At 50.1% G+C, this 13,568-nt stretch overlaps 1 protein-coding gene across 4 annotated transcripts; it reads right to left on the bottom strand.

Moving 5' to 3' along the window:
* Window positions 1–2,018: 2,018 nt before the first annotated feature.
* On the bottom strand, window positions 2,019–10,704 carry Bola3 (bolA family member 3). Of its 4 annotated transcripts, none has more exons than XM_052174105.1 (4): window positions 10,585–10,702; window positions 8,804–8,927; window positions 6,883–6,971; window positions 2,019–2,264 (listed from the first exon to the last, which is right to left on the bottom strand). In XM_052174105.1, exons 1-4 carry the CDS (start codon window positions 10,636–10,638, stop codon window positions 2,199–2,201), a joined length of 333 nt encoding a protein of 110 aa, XP_052030065.1. In that variant the 5' UTR covers window positions 10,639–10,702; the 3' UTR covers window positions 2,019–2,198. The 4 variants fall into 4 exon arrangements, with proteins under 4 accessions (XP_052030065.1, XP_052030064.1, XP_052030063.1 ...); XM_052174104.1 differs by lacking the exon at window positions 10,585–10,702 and adding an exon at window positions 10,222–10,333; XM_052174103.1 differs by lacking the exon at window positions 6,883–6,971 and having other exon boundaries at window positions 10,585–10,704.
* Window positions 10,705–13,568: the final 2,864 nt, after the last annotated feature.

Raw genomic sequence — 13,568 nt, 5'->3', positions numbered from 1 at the left:
AAAGGCACCCAGCCCTCACAACCAGTTCTGTTGGCACCCTCCAGTCCCCAGAACACCAGATAAAGACTGGGAAAATCGTGTTCAGTTCCAGATATGTCTAGGCCCCCACTCCCACCTCTGGAAGTCGGCACAGACATCAATGTCCCTGCTTTCCCCCACCTGCTTTCCCTGGGCTCCACCAGAGCCCTGCCCTATCTAGTTCCCTCCTAGTCCCTTCCCTAGCCCCAGGAGACCCCACCACCATCCTCAAGCCACCTTATTCTCTGACATAGGCCCATCTCTGCTTCCGGATCTCACCCACTCATTCTTGGTTTGTACCCTGTGTAGCAGCTCGGGGATGTGTTCACCCTCCCCCACCTCATCCCTCCCCACTCCAGCCCACGCCCATAGCTTCTCACCTCTGCCCAACCCTAGCATCCCTTCCATGCCCTACAGATGGGGCTTTGTGCTTGTTTCTCCCTCGGGCAGGCCAGAGAACCTGCACCTCACTGACCTCTCCAAGCCCTCTGGAAAGTGTCCCAGGAGCCTGCAGACTTTCTGATCACCCCAAAGGATCAATTCACAGCACAGCCTACCAAGTACGTGCGCCGCACAGGCCACATGCACTCAGGATTGCCCATGGCATGGCCCAACAATCATGAACTTAGGATGGGTTTTTTTTTTTTGACATTTTTCCTTTTTTTTTTTTTTTTTTTTTTTTCATATACTGGGTACATGGATGCCGGGAAACACATGCCGTGGCACCTGTGAGAAGGTGGGCAGCCCACTTGCACGAGTGGGTTCTCTCCTTCCACCTTTAGGACAGCTAAAAAAAAAAAGCTATTCTTCCGGCTCAGGTCTTGCTCCAGGTGACCCTCCTCCTGGGTCCAGCAGTTTTCTTATGACTCAGTCACGAAGATCTCAAACATGAACTTTACAGATCATGGCAGTGAGTTGCAGTGACCAGACATGTGAATCCCCCTGCAGCCATCCCTCGTGTGACTACCAGTGCCAAGGCTGTGCAAAGCCAGGTCTTGCTCTGGCCTCACTGGTGACTTGGGGTGGCTGCATAGTGGTCCACAGCAATTTGTCAGAGCTGAAGTTTTAAGTGCCACAAAATCAAAGCCATTGTGCCAAGAGTCCCATCTTCTTCCAGCTGCATCCTCGTATCAAATCCGGATTCTACCCTCGGTGTCCCCAAGCCTGCTCTCATGACGGTTAGCCCGTGTGTACCCCGGCCCGAGCTTTTGACTTAGACTAACATGAAACCCTCACGACAGACACCTTGCCCCCACTGGCATTGAGGGGTGTGCTGGAAGAGGACCACAACAGAGCCCTCCAAAGCTGGGACCCTGACGATTTTTCACACTTTTGTCTAAACTTGGAAAGATTAAGTGACTTGCCACACAGACCAAAGAACTCTTAAGATGCCCAGAACACCTATAGACTCAGCCGGTAAACAGTGCTCACTGCTGAGCCTGAGGTCAGTCCCCAGGACTCGGATAGTAAAAGGAAAAAACCAACCTCTCTGCACTTCCTCTGGCTTCCACATATGCACTGTGGCACCATGTAGAAATTCATCCACATGTGCGCGCACACGCACATAGTTTTTTTTTTTTTTCTTCATAGGTTTTTTTTAAAAGCTATGGCCAGGTGTGGTGGCACCTTTGATCCCTCACTCCAGAGGCAGAGACAGGTGGATCCACAGAGGCCAGCCTGGTGTGTCCATAGTGAGTTCCAGGACAGCTAAAAAAAAAAAAAAGCTATTCTGTGGGGATGGCCAGGAAGGCAGAAGCCACACTGCAAGGTACGGAGTTAGCCACTGGATTTAGGGGGACACTGATGAGCCAGCTTCTGGAAACACAAGAAGGCAGGCCCTGGGGCTGGACCATGAGATCCTGTCTCAAAAAGCAAAACCTACCAAACCTCCGGCCTCTGCTCTGTGTCCAGTAGTAGGATGAACTGTGAACGGTGTGACTCGAAAGGCGCTGCTTTGGAACAGCAGGCGGGCCTGAAGCACGGCACATCTGCTCAGAGCAGTAGGTACCTGTGAAGTTTAATTAACTCTAAATAGATAACACAGCTCCCATAATTATAATATAGAAATGTCTATGAACAAAAAGATATTTTTGGAGGTGGGCAGGGATTTTTCTGAAATATCGTTGTGAGCGAAGTGCACTCAGGTCTTAAGCGTGAACAGTCACGTAGCCGGGGTGCGGTCAGCACTTGGGGACAGAGGTGAATATCCGAAGGCCATGCATGCCCTTGATCTCTTCTTTTAGTGCCTAAGGAGAAAGAGACGTCATGGTCAGCTCTTGTGTCTTTACATTAGCTATAGGGTATTCTACGTGGCTCACTCTGAAGGACACTCGCACATATTTTAAGCAATTTTTCCTTCAAAATATTTTTTGCCTATGTCTGTGGTGTGTGTGTGTGTGTGTGTGTGTATGTGTGTGTGTGTGTGTTTGGAGGCCTGAGTGTGACTGTTCTCCACTTTATATATCAAGGCAGAGGGTGGCTCTAACCCTGGAGCTTACCTACCTTCGGGCCAGCCATCTAGCCAGCTTACTCCAGGGACTGCCTGCTTCTGCCTTCCAGGTACTCAGATCACAGGTGGGCTGCCATGGCCACCCAGCACGGACATAAACGTTGGGTGTGTCACACATTCATAACACCAGCATCTGGTTTTATGTGGGTTCTGGTCGTGCAGACTGAATGTCAGGATGTCAAACTTGCACACAGACTTTTGCGCTCTAAGTCTCTTCCCACCCCCTTTTAAGGTTTTTTTGTTGTTCGAGGCAGCGTCTCACTATATAGCCCTGGAGCTGGCCTGCCACTTGCTACATAGAGCGTGGTCCTCCCATTCCGAGTTCTGCCCTCCTCAACCTCCTGGGGTCGGGATTAGAGGTATGCAGCGGCTCCCTTTACAATTTGTTTCCATTCAGTAATTCTTAAGTTTGCTGTGCTGAACACCTCAGCCCAGCCACCAGGGTAAGGCAGAGGGGTAGCTTGAGCTCAGGAGTTCAAGTCCAGCCCAGCAATATAGGAAGACCCGGAACCAAAACTTAACACTGAGGCTGAGGCTGCAGAAATGGCTCAGCAGTTAAAGCACTTGTTGCTATTACAGAAGACCCAGGTTCTGTAACGCTAATCCTCGGGGATCTTACTCCCCCTTGCCTCTGAGTAGACCAGGCACAACATACATACATGCAGGCAAAACACTCATACACACAAAATAAGAATGAATCTTAAAACGTAGAGCATTGATTGGGAAGGCCACGTGATGCTGACCTCTGCCTGTGACCTCTGGCCACAGTGCACACACAGCCAACACCTGGGTTGTGGGGATAAAACAACACTAAGTACCCCTGGTCCAAAGTCAGCGAGTGAGAGAATAGGTCAGGGTGTGGACCCAGATGTTCTGTGGTCCTGGCCACAGCGGGTTTCAGTTGTATTCCTAACTGGCCCTGCTGTTGTGTTGGGAGCCCATGAGCCATGCCAGGACAACTCCACACTCAGGGAAGCCTCAACTCTGCAGATAAAAATGAGCCTGGAAAAGCCTATCACCCAGCAGGGCGCCCTCCCTCGGCTTGCTGCAGGCCCACGGTGCCCCCTAGTGGCTATTTGGCTATTTTTTGTCTCTGCATCTTGACTACCACCGGCTGCTCCCTCTGCAGGGAGGTGTAAGCCTCGTTCATTCTCTGTGCACATTCCCTCCTGCCAACACCTCTCTGTGAAGCTGCCCAAGGCCCTCCACCCATGTCAATGTCACACAGTACTTGTTATAGCTACAGAGGTATCATGGCATCGCTATGGCTGAGGACGCTGAGGCTGTGGTTGGGGGATGGGCTTGGCTAAAGTACCCTAAGTGCCTAAAGCAGGAGGGTCAGTCATGGACTTCGGATAAAGCACTGTGCTCAACACAGTGCTTGACAACAAATAAAGTTCAGGGTTATCTTCAGTTACGTGGTGAGTTCCAGGCCAGCCTAGGCTATGAAACATTGACTCAAAAAACAAGGTACCCTGGGCAAGGAGATGCAGCTTGAAAGCTAATCACAGTGATGCAGGCCTTTAATGTCAGCACTGGGAGGCAGAGGCAGGTGGATCTCTGCGAGTTCAAGGCTACTGGTCTACTATATAGTGAGTTCCAGAACAGCCAGGGCTATACAGTGAGACCATGCTTTTAAAAAAAAAAAAAAAAAGATGCAGCTTGGACAGACATGTTTGAGCACAACTGCGCACAGTCTTACACTCACATCTGTAATCCTAGCATTCCTGCAGCAATATACAAAGGGAAGACAGGAAAACTGCCTAGAAGCTACCGTGGAGTGCACAGTAGTTACTACAGAGGCCTTACTGTGAGTCAGGCTGCTCTCGAGTTGTGGGTGCCTACCAAGCCCAAGAGGCTTTGAGGCACACACTATTCCAGTTATTGGGTTACAGATTAGGAAACTAATGCACAGGGAGGTTGAGTAACTTTCTCAGGGTCACAACCCAGAAAGTAGCAGCTCTAGCTGCGGGCCAAGGCAGGCGTGGCAGGGGCCCAGAGTCCAGTCGCACCGGGCAGCCTGTGTGCGAGAGAACACAGCCCAAGTCCCACAGGCTGTGGGCAAAGCCGTCAGCCAGCTCTTCCCAGTCTAAGTCTCGAGTCCATGCCCAGGTGACTGCTGCCCTAGCACAGCCTGCCTGAGGGCTGCAGGTGCCACAGCCAAGGTGCGGGGCTGTGAGGATGGCAAAGGCCTGACAGGTGTCGGGAGCGCGTGTATGCAGGACGCAAGTCAGAATCAGCAGCAGCTGGAAGGTAGGTGACATGGCACAGTGGGTAAGGGCACCAAGCAAGCCCAGGGACCTGAGTTCAATCCCCAGGTGCCACATGGTGGAAACGAACTCTAGCCACATGTGTGCCACAACCCTAAAAAGAGTAAAGAATACAAACTTTTAAAAAGAGGGAGTCAGAAAATGGAAGGGCTTTGGAGCCTAGCCAGGAGGGTAGGAAGCAGCTTTTGAGTTGAGTGCAGAAAGGAACCTAGGCCAGGGGCTCAATCGGGGTCAGGGTCCAAATGAAGAGGGAGAGCCGCAGGAACAGCCAGCTGGGAGGGTGACTGCACAAGGAGAGAGAGGCCTTCAGTGACAGTAAATGATGTGTGTCAGATCTGTGCTTCTCAAAAACTAGACCAGCTGACAGCACACAAGACCTCCATGAGTGAAATCAAACACAGCTGTCCAAAGGGGCGACTTGAGGACAAAGGCCCAGAGTCAAAGTCAGTAAGGGTTCCCACTGAGGAATACACACACAGGAATCTACAAAAGAACCGTGTCTTTTAGCACTGTCCACGCTTGCAAATACTATTCAAAAAGTGACAGAGAAAACGCTTGAGTGGGCCAGGCACAGAAAGCCTGCACAGGAGGGAGTGGCTAGAGACCGTTAGTCCAAACAAGTCAGCACCAGATGCACTTCCTGTTAAAAATCCCTAGCACAGGTTAAGGCCATACCTTAGTTGCTAGAGCACTTGTCTAGTAAAGCACAAAGCCCTGGGTTCCATCCTCAACATGTCACACACTGGGCATGATGGCGCATAGTTAGAAACTCAGCATTTCGGGGGCGGAGGCAGGAGCCCAAAGTCATCCTCAGCTATGTAAGTTTGAGACCGAGTCTTAAAAACACTCAAACTAGGGGCTGGAGAGATGGCTCAGCAGTTAAAAGGACTGACTGCTCTTCCAGAGGTCCTGAGTTCAATTCCCAGCAACCACATGGTAGCTCACAACCTTCTGTAATGGTGGGATATGATATCCTCTTCTGGTGTGTCTGAAGACAGCATACTCACATAAATAAATTTAAAAAAAAAATAAATGAACTAGGCTGAGGATTCAGCGCAGTAGAGCTGAGCCCTAGGGTTGATCTCCAGCACTTCATAAACCAGTCAAGGTGGTACACCACTCTCCCAGCACTTGGGAGGTGGAGACAGGAGACTCAGAAACACAAGACCATCCTCACCTACAGAGTTAGTTTGGGGCTAGCCTGGGCTTCATGAGACCCTCTTTAAAATCGTAACAAAAACCCAAACCAAAGAAACAGTAAACACTGTTAGTATTCTAAAAAGAAACAGTAAACACTGTTAGTATTATAAAAGGAGCTGAAAAGATAACTCCTAGGTAGCTTACTATCAATTTAGAATGTCTTCACATTTGCTCAAAATCTCACCCTAGTCTGTGGTTTTGTGTTTCTAAGGTCTCGGGTTGTCATACAGACACTCGGGTGTCATACACCCTGTCATACAGGGTGTTTACCCTCCTCGGCCCTCACTTCTAGTTTCAATCAAGACTCAGCATTATAATGCTTATACCAAGAATCACCTGTCTCAAATCTGTGTAAACAATTCTTACCATTTATTCTCTGCCTTGTCAATAATTGCTGATTACCCAATGGCTGAGCAGACTAGAGAATAGGGCGGGACATCCAGCAACCAGAGGAAGGAAGAGAGCAGAGAGAGGGAGATCGTGAGAAGGATGGAGGACTTGGAGCCATAAGGAAGGGGTGCAGAGAGAAAGATCATGGAAACCACGGATCAGTAATATACAAGCATCGTGGAAAGGGGCGGGAGGAAGCCAGATTAGCATAAAAAGTAAAGATAGATCATTTAACTGCTCAGCTATTGAGGAACAGTTTTAAATAAATACTGTTTCTCTGTGTGATTATTGAGGACTAGCATAGATCAAAGAAATACAGCTGCTGGACTAATTCACATTAAAGTTAATTCATATACACCTGTTCGCCTGATCATATACTAAGAGCTGCCTTTTCTCCTCCTGGGACAGTGATGGTCACCATGCCCACTGCTGTGCTATGCCCTCAGATGCTGAAAGCCAGGGGTAGTGGGCAATGGGCCACCCAGAGCCACTGACCTGGTTGACCATCTGGTGCTGCTGGACAGCCTTCTTCTCTTTAAATTCTTCTGATTCAATTTTAATTTCATACATTGCCCCGCAGCCTCCTGAAACAGAGTCAAAGGCATTTCAGGGAAGACAGATGGTAGCTTAGACTCAGAGTACCAGACAACCCCTCAAAAAGGAAGAGTCTGACAGCATTCTGCTAGCAGGTGTAGATAAAGAGCACAGTTTCTGCTCTGGCCACTCCTCCTGGCGGCCTTGACCAGAAGGTTCTCTTCCTCTTGCAAGGCCTCTCTCCCACCCACACCTGAGTGTGGCAGCAAAGAGGAGGTACAAGGCCGGGGAGCACAGAGAGGCAGAGCCTTCTCTCCTAGTAAGCCATGGGAGGGAGGGAGGGAGTGGAAAACTGACTTCAGTAGTACAAACATATCCTAAGTTTCCATCTAAGCGTCCTGTGTGGCCCATAGTGACTATCAACCTGACAGATCTAGCCTCACTTAGGAGACAAACCTCTGGGCATGCCTGTGAGGCAACTTCTAGACTGGGATAACTCACCCCTAGGCTGGCCTCCCGGGACTAAAGGGAAGACAGTGAGCTGAGCACAGGCTTCCGTCTCTCTGCTTCCTGAGCGCGGATGTTCTGTAACCGATCGCTTTAAGCTCCTGCAGCCTCGCTTTCCCATGGTGGACTCCCTCAGAGCCCTCACTTGACAAACAATAAAATAAGCTGCTTCTTGTTTTAAGTTAGAGTCTCACCTCATCAGACCTCATTAAGCTACATTTTCTGAATTCAGGGATTACGGGCCAGCAGCAGGATACCCCACCAATTTTACAAGTTTCCTTCTAGGCTCTGCCCCGCAGTTACCTGGCAACAGCTAGGTGGCTTATGATAAACAGAGCTGTTTGCCCCTCCTCACTCTTATTCTAACTCTCTTCTCTCCCTGACCCCTTTCTCCCATCCCCCTTTCTCTCCACGTGTTCCTGCCCTCTGCCCCCACTCCCTTCCCATGCCCCCAATAAACTCTCTTCTATACTACAGACTATAGTCTAGCTGGTCCCTCAGGGAGAAGAGATGCTTCAGCAAGGGCCTGCAGAAACACCCCTCCTACCTCACCATACTGTGCCCTACAAGACATAGCTTGGCACTTCTTTTTTTTAAATAAAATACAACATCTGGGACTCAAACCCAGGCCTTTGTACATGTCAGGCAAGTACTCTATCAACTGAGCTACATCCCCAGCCCAATAAAAGAGGCTTCTCAGAGTCCTGCCAACCCATGCACATGTGCTCTCAGGGAAGCCAGGGGACGCTCCTAGCAGTGGCAATGTAGAGCTGGCTCTTATCTAACTGCTTGCACCTGTGTTCCCCTGTGGGTGTGTCTGGATACGGCACCCATGTCCCCTCTGCTTCCTGCAGAAGCCACACCCCCACCAGAGTCCTGACAAACAGCCAGGAGTTGAGTGGCCTGAGGGGAGCCCGGCCAGCCTGGGTCCTGGGTCCCGACTCTGCCTCTGGTCCCCCTGCCTCCTTTGGCAGCTTTGGGCTTTGCCTCTTGGGTGAAGTAGGGCAGCTGACAAAACCTACCTTGAATCCGTTCTAGCTTTACTGCTGTTGGCTGTCAGAAGAACTAGGGTGGGCAGATTACAAGGTCCATCTCGAAAAGGAGAAGATGACCCGAGCTCTTGCTGCCTCTACAGGGGCAGGCTTACTGAGGGACCTCGTCTGAGCAGGGCTAGCCTGGTAACTCAGAGTTCTCTCAGCTAGGGCTTGTCTTTGTGGTTCCCTGAGGTTTCTAGGTCCCCATCTCCATTTGGCCCAAAGCACACATACAGAGAAGTCATTGTGTCAAGTCGCCTCCTGGTCTCTAGACTCTCCCCAGGCAAAAACTCTAGAAAACCTCTGCAAAGCCCTCTGGAGAGAATGGGAGAAAGCCTTACCTGAGATGTCTGTGACTTGAATAACTGTGGCGCGAGGAAACTTTTCCTTGAGAACCTGGGTCACTTTGAGCTCCCCCTCCGTCTGAGAGGCAAACATCCGGTGTGCACAGTGCCACAGAGGGAGCTACAAGAACAGAGGAGGCCACACAACTGTGAGAAGGCACAACAATCCCTGCCCAAGTGAGGCAGGCACAATATTGGGGTTGCCGGTGAGCGCAGGTGCTGACCGCCATCTGATTACTCCTCAAACTCACCCAAAGGCCCAGAGCAGGGCGCTACTCTAGACTTTCAGGATGTACCCTGGGTCCCTGTGGTATGTTTATGCGTGTGAAGCTGCCCGTGTGTACATGTTCACTGGGGTCGGAAAGCAAGCACGGCTCTCCTTCTCAGGGATATCACCTTGGTTTTTTGAGACAGGGCCTCTCACTGGCTTAAGCTCATCAAGGAGGCAGGGAGGCAGGCCAGCCCCAGGGATCCACCTGTCTCGCCCCTCCAGCATTGGGATTTTCAGTACATGCCCCTACGCCTGACTTTTGTTCTTAAATTTTTATTTTTAATTATATGTGTGTGTGAGTGTGCGTAAGAATGTATGCACACGAATGCAAGATCTTCAGAGGTTGGATGAGGGAGGGTAGCAGATCCCAGGTTACAGGAAGCTGTGAGTTGATTGACAGAGATGCTGGAAACCGAACTGTGAGCCTCTACAGAAACAGAGAAAGCCCCTTATCCACCATCTCACATGGATCCTGGGGGTGAACTCAGATCATCCTTGTAAGCCCTTTACCAACCGTGCCATTTCCCCAGCTCTCTCATTAGCCAGTCTTAAAGGACAAGACGGAGTCTATCCCTGTACAGCAGCGTCCCAGAGCTGACCCTCAGGCAGGTCCTCTGAAGCAGCAAATGGGCAGGTGAGAGGCATGGCCACTGGATATAAGCCAAGATGCCTAAGATGGCTGACATGCCGGCCGGAGGAAAGATCAGGAGTTAGATGGGGCTGTGTGCTGCACAAAGGAACGAAAGCATGAGGCTGTGAGTGTACAGCTGCAAGGTCTGCGGTGGGATTGCTCGAAACCGAAGAGTAGGTGGAAGAACCGACAGCAATGGAAAAGCACGAAGAACTGCACACCTATCCTGGTACCAGAATGACAAAATCGCACATGACCTGCCCTGATGTCCTTGCAGCAGCAAAACTCAGCTTGAGAGGCAGAGATTCAAGACCAGCAGGCAAGTGGGGGGGGGGGGGCGGGGGGGGAGATGGATGAGGTAGAGTCTGTACAGGGGAGAAAGAATGAGTACAGTGGCTTACGACTTTATTCCGGGAGTTATGAGGAATGTCACAAGTTCTAGGCCAGCCAGGGCTATATAATTCGAGAACCTGTCTCAAAACAACAGGGATTGAAAGAATTAGGAGAGCTCACCCTATGCTGGGCTCCTACTCCAGCCTGCAGGCTATGGAGAGTCAAGGTCAGAGGCCTGGGCAGCATGCAACTGTAGAGTCCAGGCTCGTCCTGAGTGCCCAGAACCAGTGCCTGGACTCTGGGCTATGACACCAATGTTTTTCAGTACATAGGCAGCCTCTCCCAAAACCTATATACTGTGACTGTTTATGGCACTGTCTCCGATCCGCCCAAGTCCAGTACCCCCCAGCACACCAGGCACGATGCAGAGGGCAGGAGAGAATGAATGAGAACAAGGAAGGGCCTCGGCCCTGCCCCATGTCCCCAGCCTGACAACAGCCGCCCGAGCTCCCCCGCAGCTCCGCCCGAGCCCCGCCGGCTCACCCTGCGGCTCCCGCGCAGCAGAGGGGCTGCGGCCGCCGGGCCCCATGCCGCCATGCCAGGCGACGCGGCCGGCCCGAGGTCACGGTGCAGCCGAAAAGACGCTGTGCAGCGCTGACTCCAGATTCGCCCGCCCTGGCCGAGCCCGCCCCCTGCCGTCCGGAGGCCGCGCCCGCTCCACCCTCGCCACCCGGAACCGCCCGCACCTGCCAGCCAGGGCACTGCCCTCCGTGGCCTGCTTCCATTGCAGGGCTCCCTACCCGCCCCCGGCTCGCACTCCAGGCAGCCAGAACCCTGGGGTGCCCAGAACAGGCCGCCCCGACCCCGGCATCTGGGAAATTGGCTTCTTTCCTGATAGGAGTCCCGGTGAAAGTCTCAAGCAACCGGGGTCTTCTCAGGTTTGTGTTCTAGAAAGAGCAGAGACTTTGCAAGGGGGCTGAAATTGGAGAGGGCAGACTGCTGCGATGGCCACGTGGCTGGGAATAGGGCGTGGCGGGGTGTTAGATGAGGGGTGGGAGATGGAAATGTGTTTTGGATTTCCCTGAGTTCCAGGGGACAAAAGTCATCACAGGCATTGAACAGCACCTCTAATCCCCAGGGCTGTTTTGCGTTCAAAACCAGCCAGGGCTAAGGTGAGTTCCAGGCCAGTTTGGGCTGAGACCCTGTCTCAAAACTAAAAATACTTTTAATGCCAGCACAGGAGAGACAATGGTAGGCAGATCTCGTGAGTTCAAGGCCAGCCGATAGACACAGTTTAAGGTCAGTCAGCAGGGCTACACAGTGAGACCCTATCTCAAAACCAAGCAAATAAACAAAAACAAAACCTCCAGAAAAGGTAGAATTGGGAGTGCACACCACGAGGACTGAGTAACCACCAACAAAATTTAACTGGTTTACTGTGGGAGAATAAAAACCCAAGTTCCACTAAGCCCGTTGTTTCTCCAGTGGTAACTGTTTCCGGCCTCCCATCTGGTGTAGCCGGCAAAAATTGGCGGCCTTTTGTCAGTGCACTTGTGCCTATGCAATCCATAGGTCTTGTGTGGATTGTGCATTGGACCTAGATTTGTTCTTTAAAGTGAGCAACTAAAAGTAGGCTTACACCTTTAATCCCAGCACTCAGGAGGCAGAGGCAGGTGGATCTCTGTGAGTTCAAGGCCTGCTTGGTCAATGCAGCAAGTTCAAGGACCACATAGAGAAATCCTGTCTCAAAGCTAAACAAAATGTTCATTCATACCAGTGTTGAGTGACTGCAGTGTACCAGCCCTTGTCCAGATTACTTGAGGTATATTTTTATATATTATAGGTATATTTATTTATATTTTAGATATTTATATATATAATAATATAGGTATATTTTTCCTACTTGATTTCTTAAACTTTATGATTAGTGTAATTAGGGATAATTTATTAGCTTTTAGATTTCTTCATTTATGCCAAGAATACAATCAAAACTGTCTAAAATGTTTTCTAGCTGGGGCCCCTCTTTGCTATTCAAACCACATGTTCAAACTGTAACTAGATGGTGATTGGTTTAGGACTGGTCACATGATCTGAACCAGCCCATGGACTTGGCAGGAACTAAAGAAATTACGGTTTACCAGTATGTTGCTAAGCCTGTAAAAAGCCTGGCACTGAGAGCAACCAGCTCTGTGACCAAACAGAGGTCACAGATGTTCTGGCAATGAAGCAGACACTGAAGAAAGCTGAGGCAGGTTGTGTAACTGAGCTACTGGAAGCCGCACTGGACATGAGTACTGAATTCCGTACAGAATTGAAGCTTAGTGCCCTAGGGTAAGGTCACTAAGCTGTGTAGACCTGTCGTGTACACCTGTACTTTTGCTTGTCGATCCTTTTCCATAGAACAATCACCTCACAACTGTCACTGAGAACTGCTAACTCTCCACTGTGCTCTTCCCTTTAGTTTCCAGGAGGCTGCCAAACCATTTAAGAGAAAGATGTTCACTCTCAAATCCTTCAGACTTCAGAGAAATAAACTTTCATATGACTTCACCCTTACCTACCCATCTAGCTGAAATTCGAACTGCAGGATATGATACCAGAATTGTCTTCACGGGTTCTGCCAGACATTTGGTCCCACAATTGTCTTTTAAACTATGGTTTTATCTTTTTGGAGACTTACCTCCAACCAAGACACATTAGTACTACCTACAACTTGAGGCTTCTTAAAATTCTTAAATTTTATGTGTCTGGGTATTTTGCCTGCATGTCTGTCTGTATAATATGTGCATGCAGTGTCCAAGGCCAAAAGAGTGTCAGGTCCCCTGGAACTAGCGATACAGGCGGTTGTGGATCCCCATGTGGGCCCTGGTCCTCTTCAAGAGCAGCCAGTGCTCTTCGGCCATCTCTCCAGCCCCTTCATTTGTCACATGGCCTTTGGGCCCAGAAGTGGCTAATCCTTTCTGCTCTGCACCTGAGGCTCTCTCACCTTCGTTAATTCTGGGTCATAATCACTCTGTTTTGTTTATTGTTGAGACAGGGTCTCCTATAACCCAAACTGGCCCCAAATTCATTAATGTAGCTGAAATTGACCTGGATTTCTGACCTTCTTGTTCCAAGATTACAAACCTGTGCCACCTTACCATGGGGACTACTCAAGGTCTCTTGGGATTCATCTCCTGTATTTGCCTCACTGAGATGATTTTTAATGAGTCATTTTATAGAGCTTCCTAGTACCCCAAGAGTCTTAAAATTCAATTCCAGTTCTTAAAATTTCATTTCCATGCAGCTATGTGCCAGCTTCCTGACTTGTCTGAACATTTGTCGGACTGAAAATCTCCTGCCTCCCCAGACTGCCACAAGCACTAAACATTACCTCAAAGTAAAGTCCTGCAGTGCCTTGAAAGCTAAAACAGCCAAGGATCTGCCAAATAAAGAGCATTCAGGTTCCTTTTGATTAAGACACCAAAAAAGAAAGGTGGTCCTGGGAAGCCTTGACACTCTGGACAGGTCAAAGGGGCGTGGCTTGT

This window comes from Apodemus sylvaticus, chromosome 2 (assembly GCF_947179515.1).
Source record: "Apodemus sylvaticus chromosome 2, mApoSyl1.1, whole genome shotgun sequence".
NCBI classification, from domain to species: Eukaryota; Metazoa; Chordata; class Mammalia; order Rodentia; family Muridae; genus Apodemus; species Apodemus sylvaticus.
The sequence above is the reverse complement of the archived record's forward strand: the minus strand, read 5'-3'. Positions and strand labels throughout refer to the sequence as shown.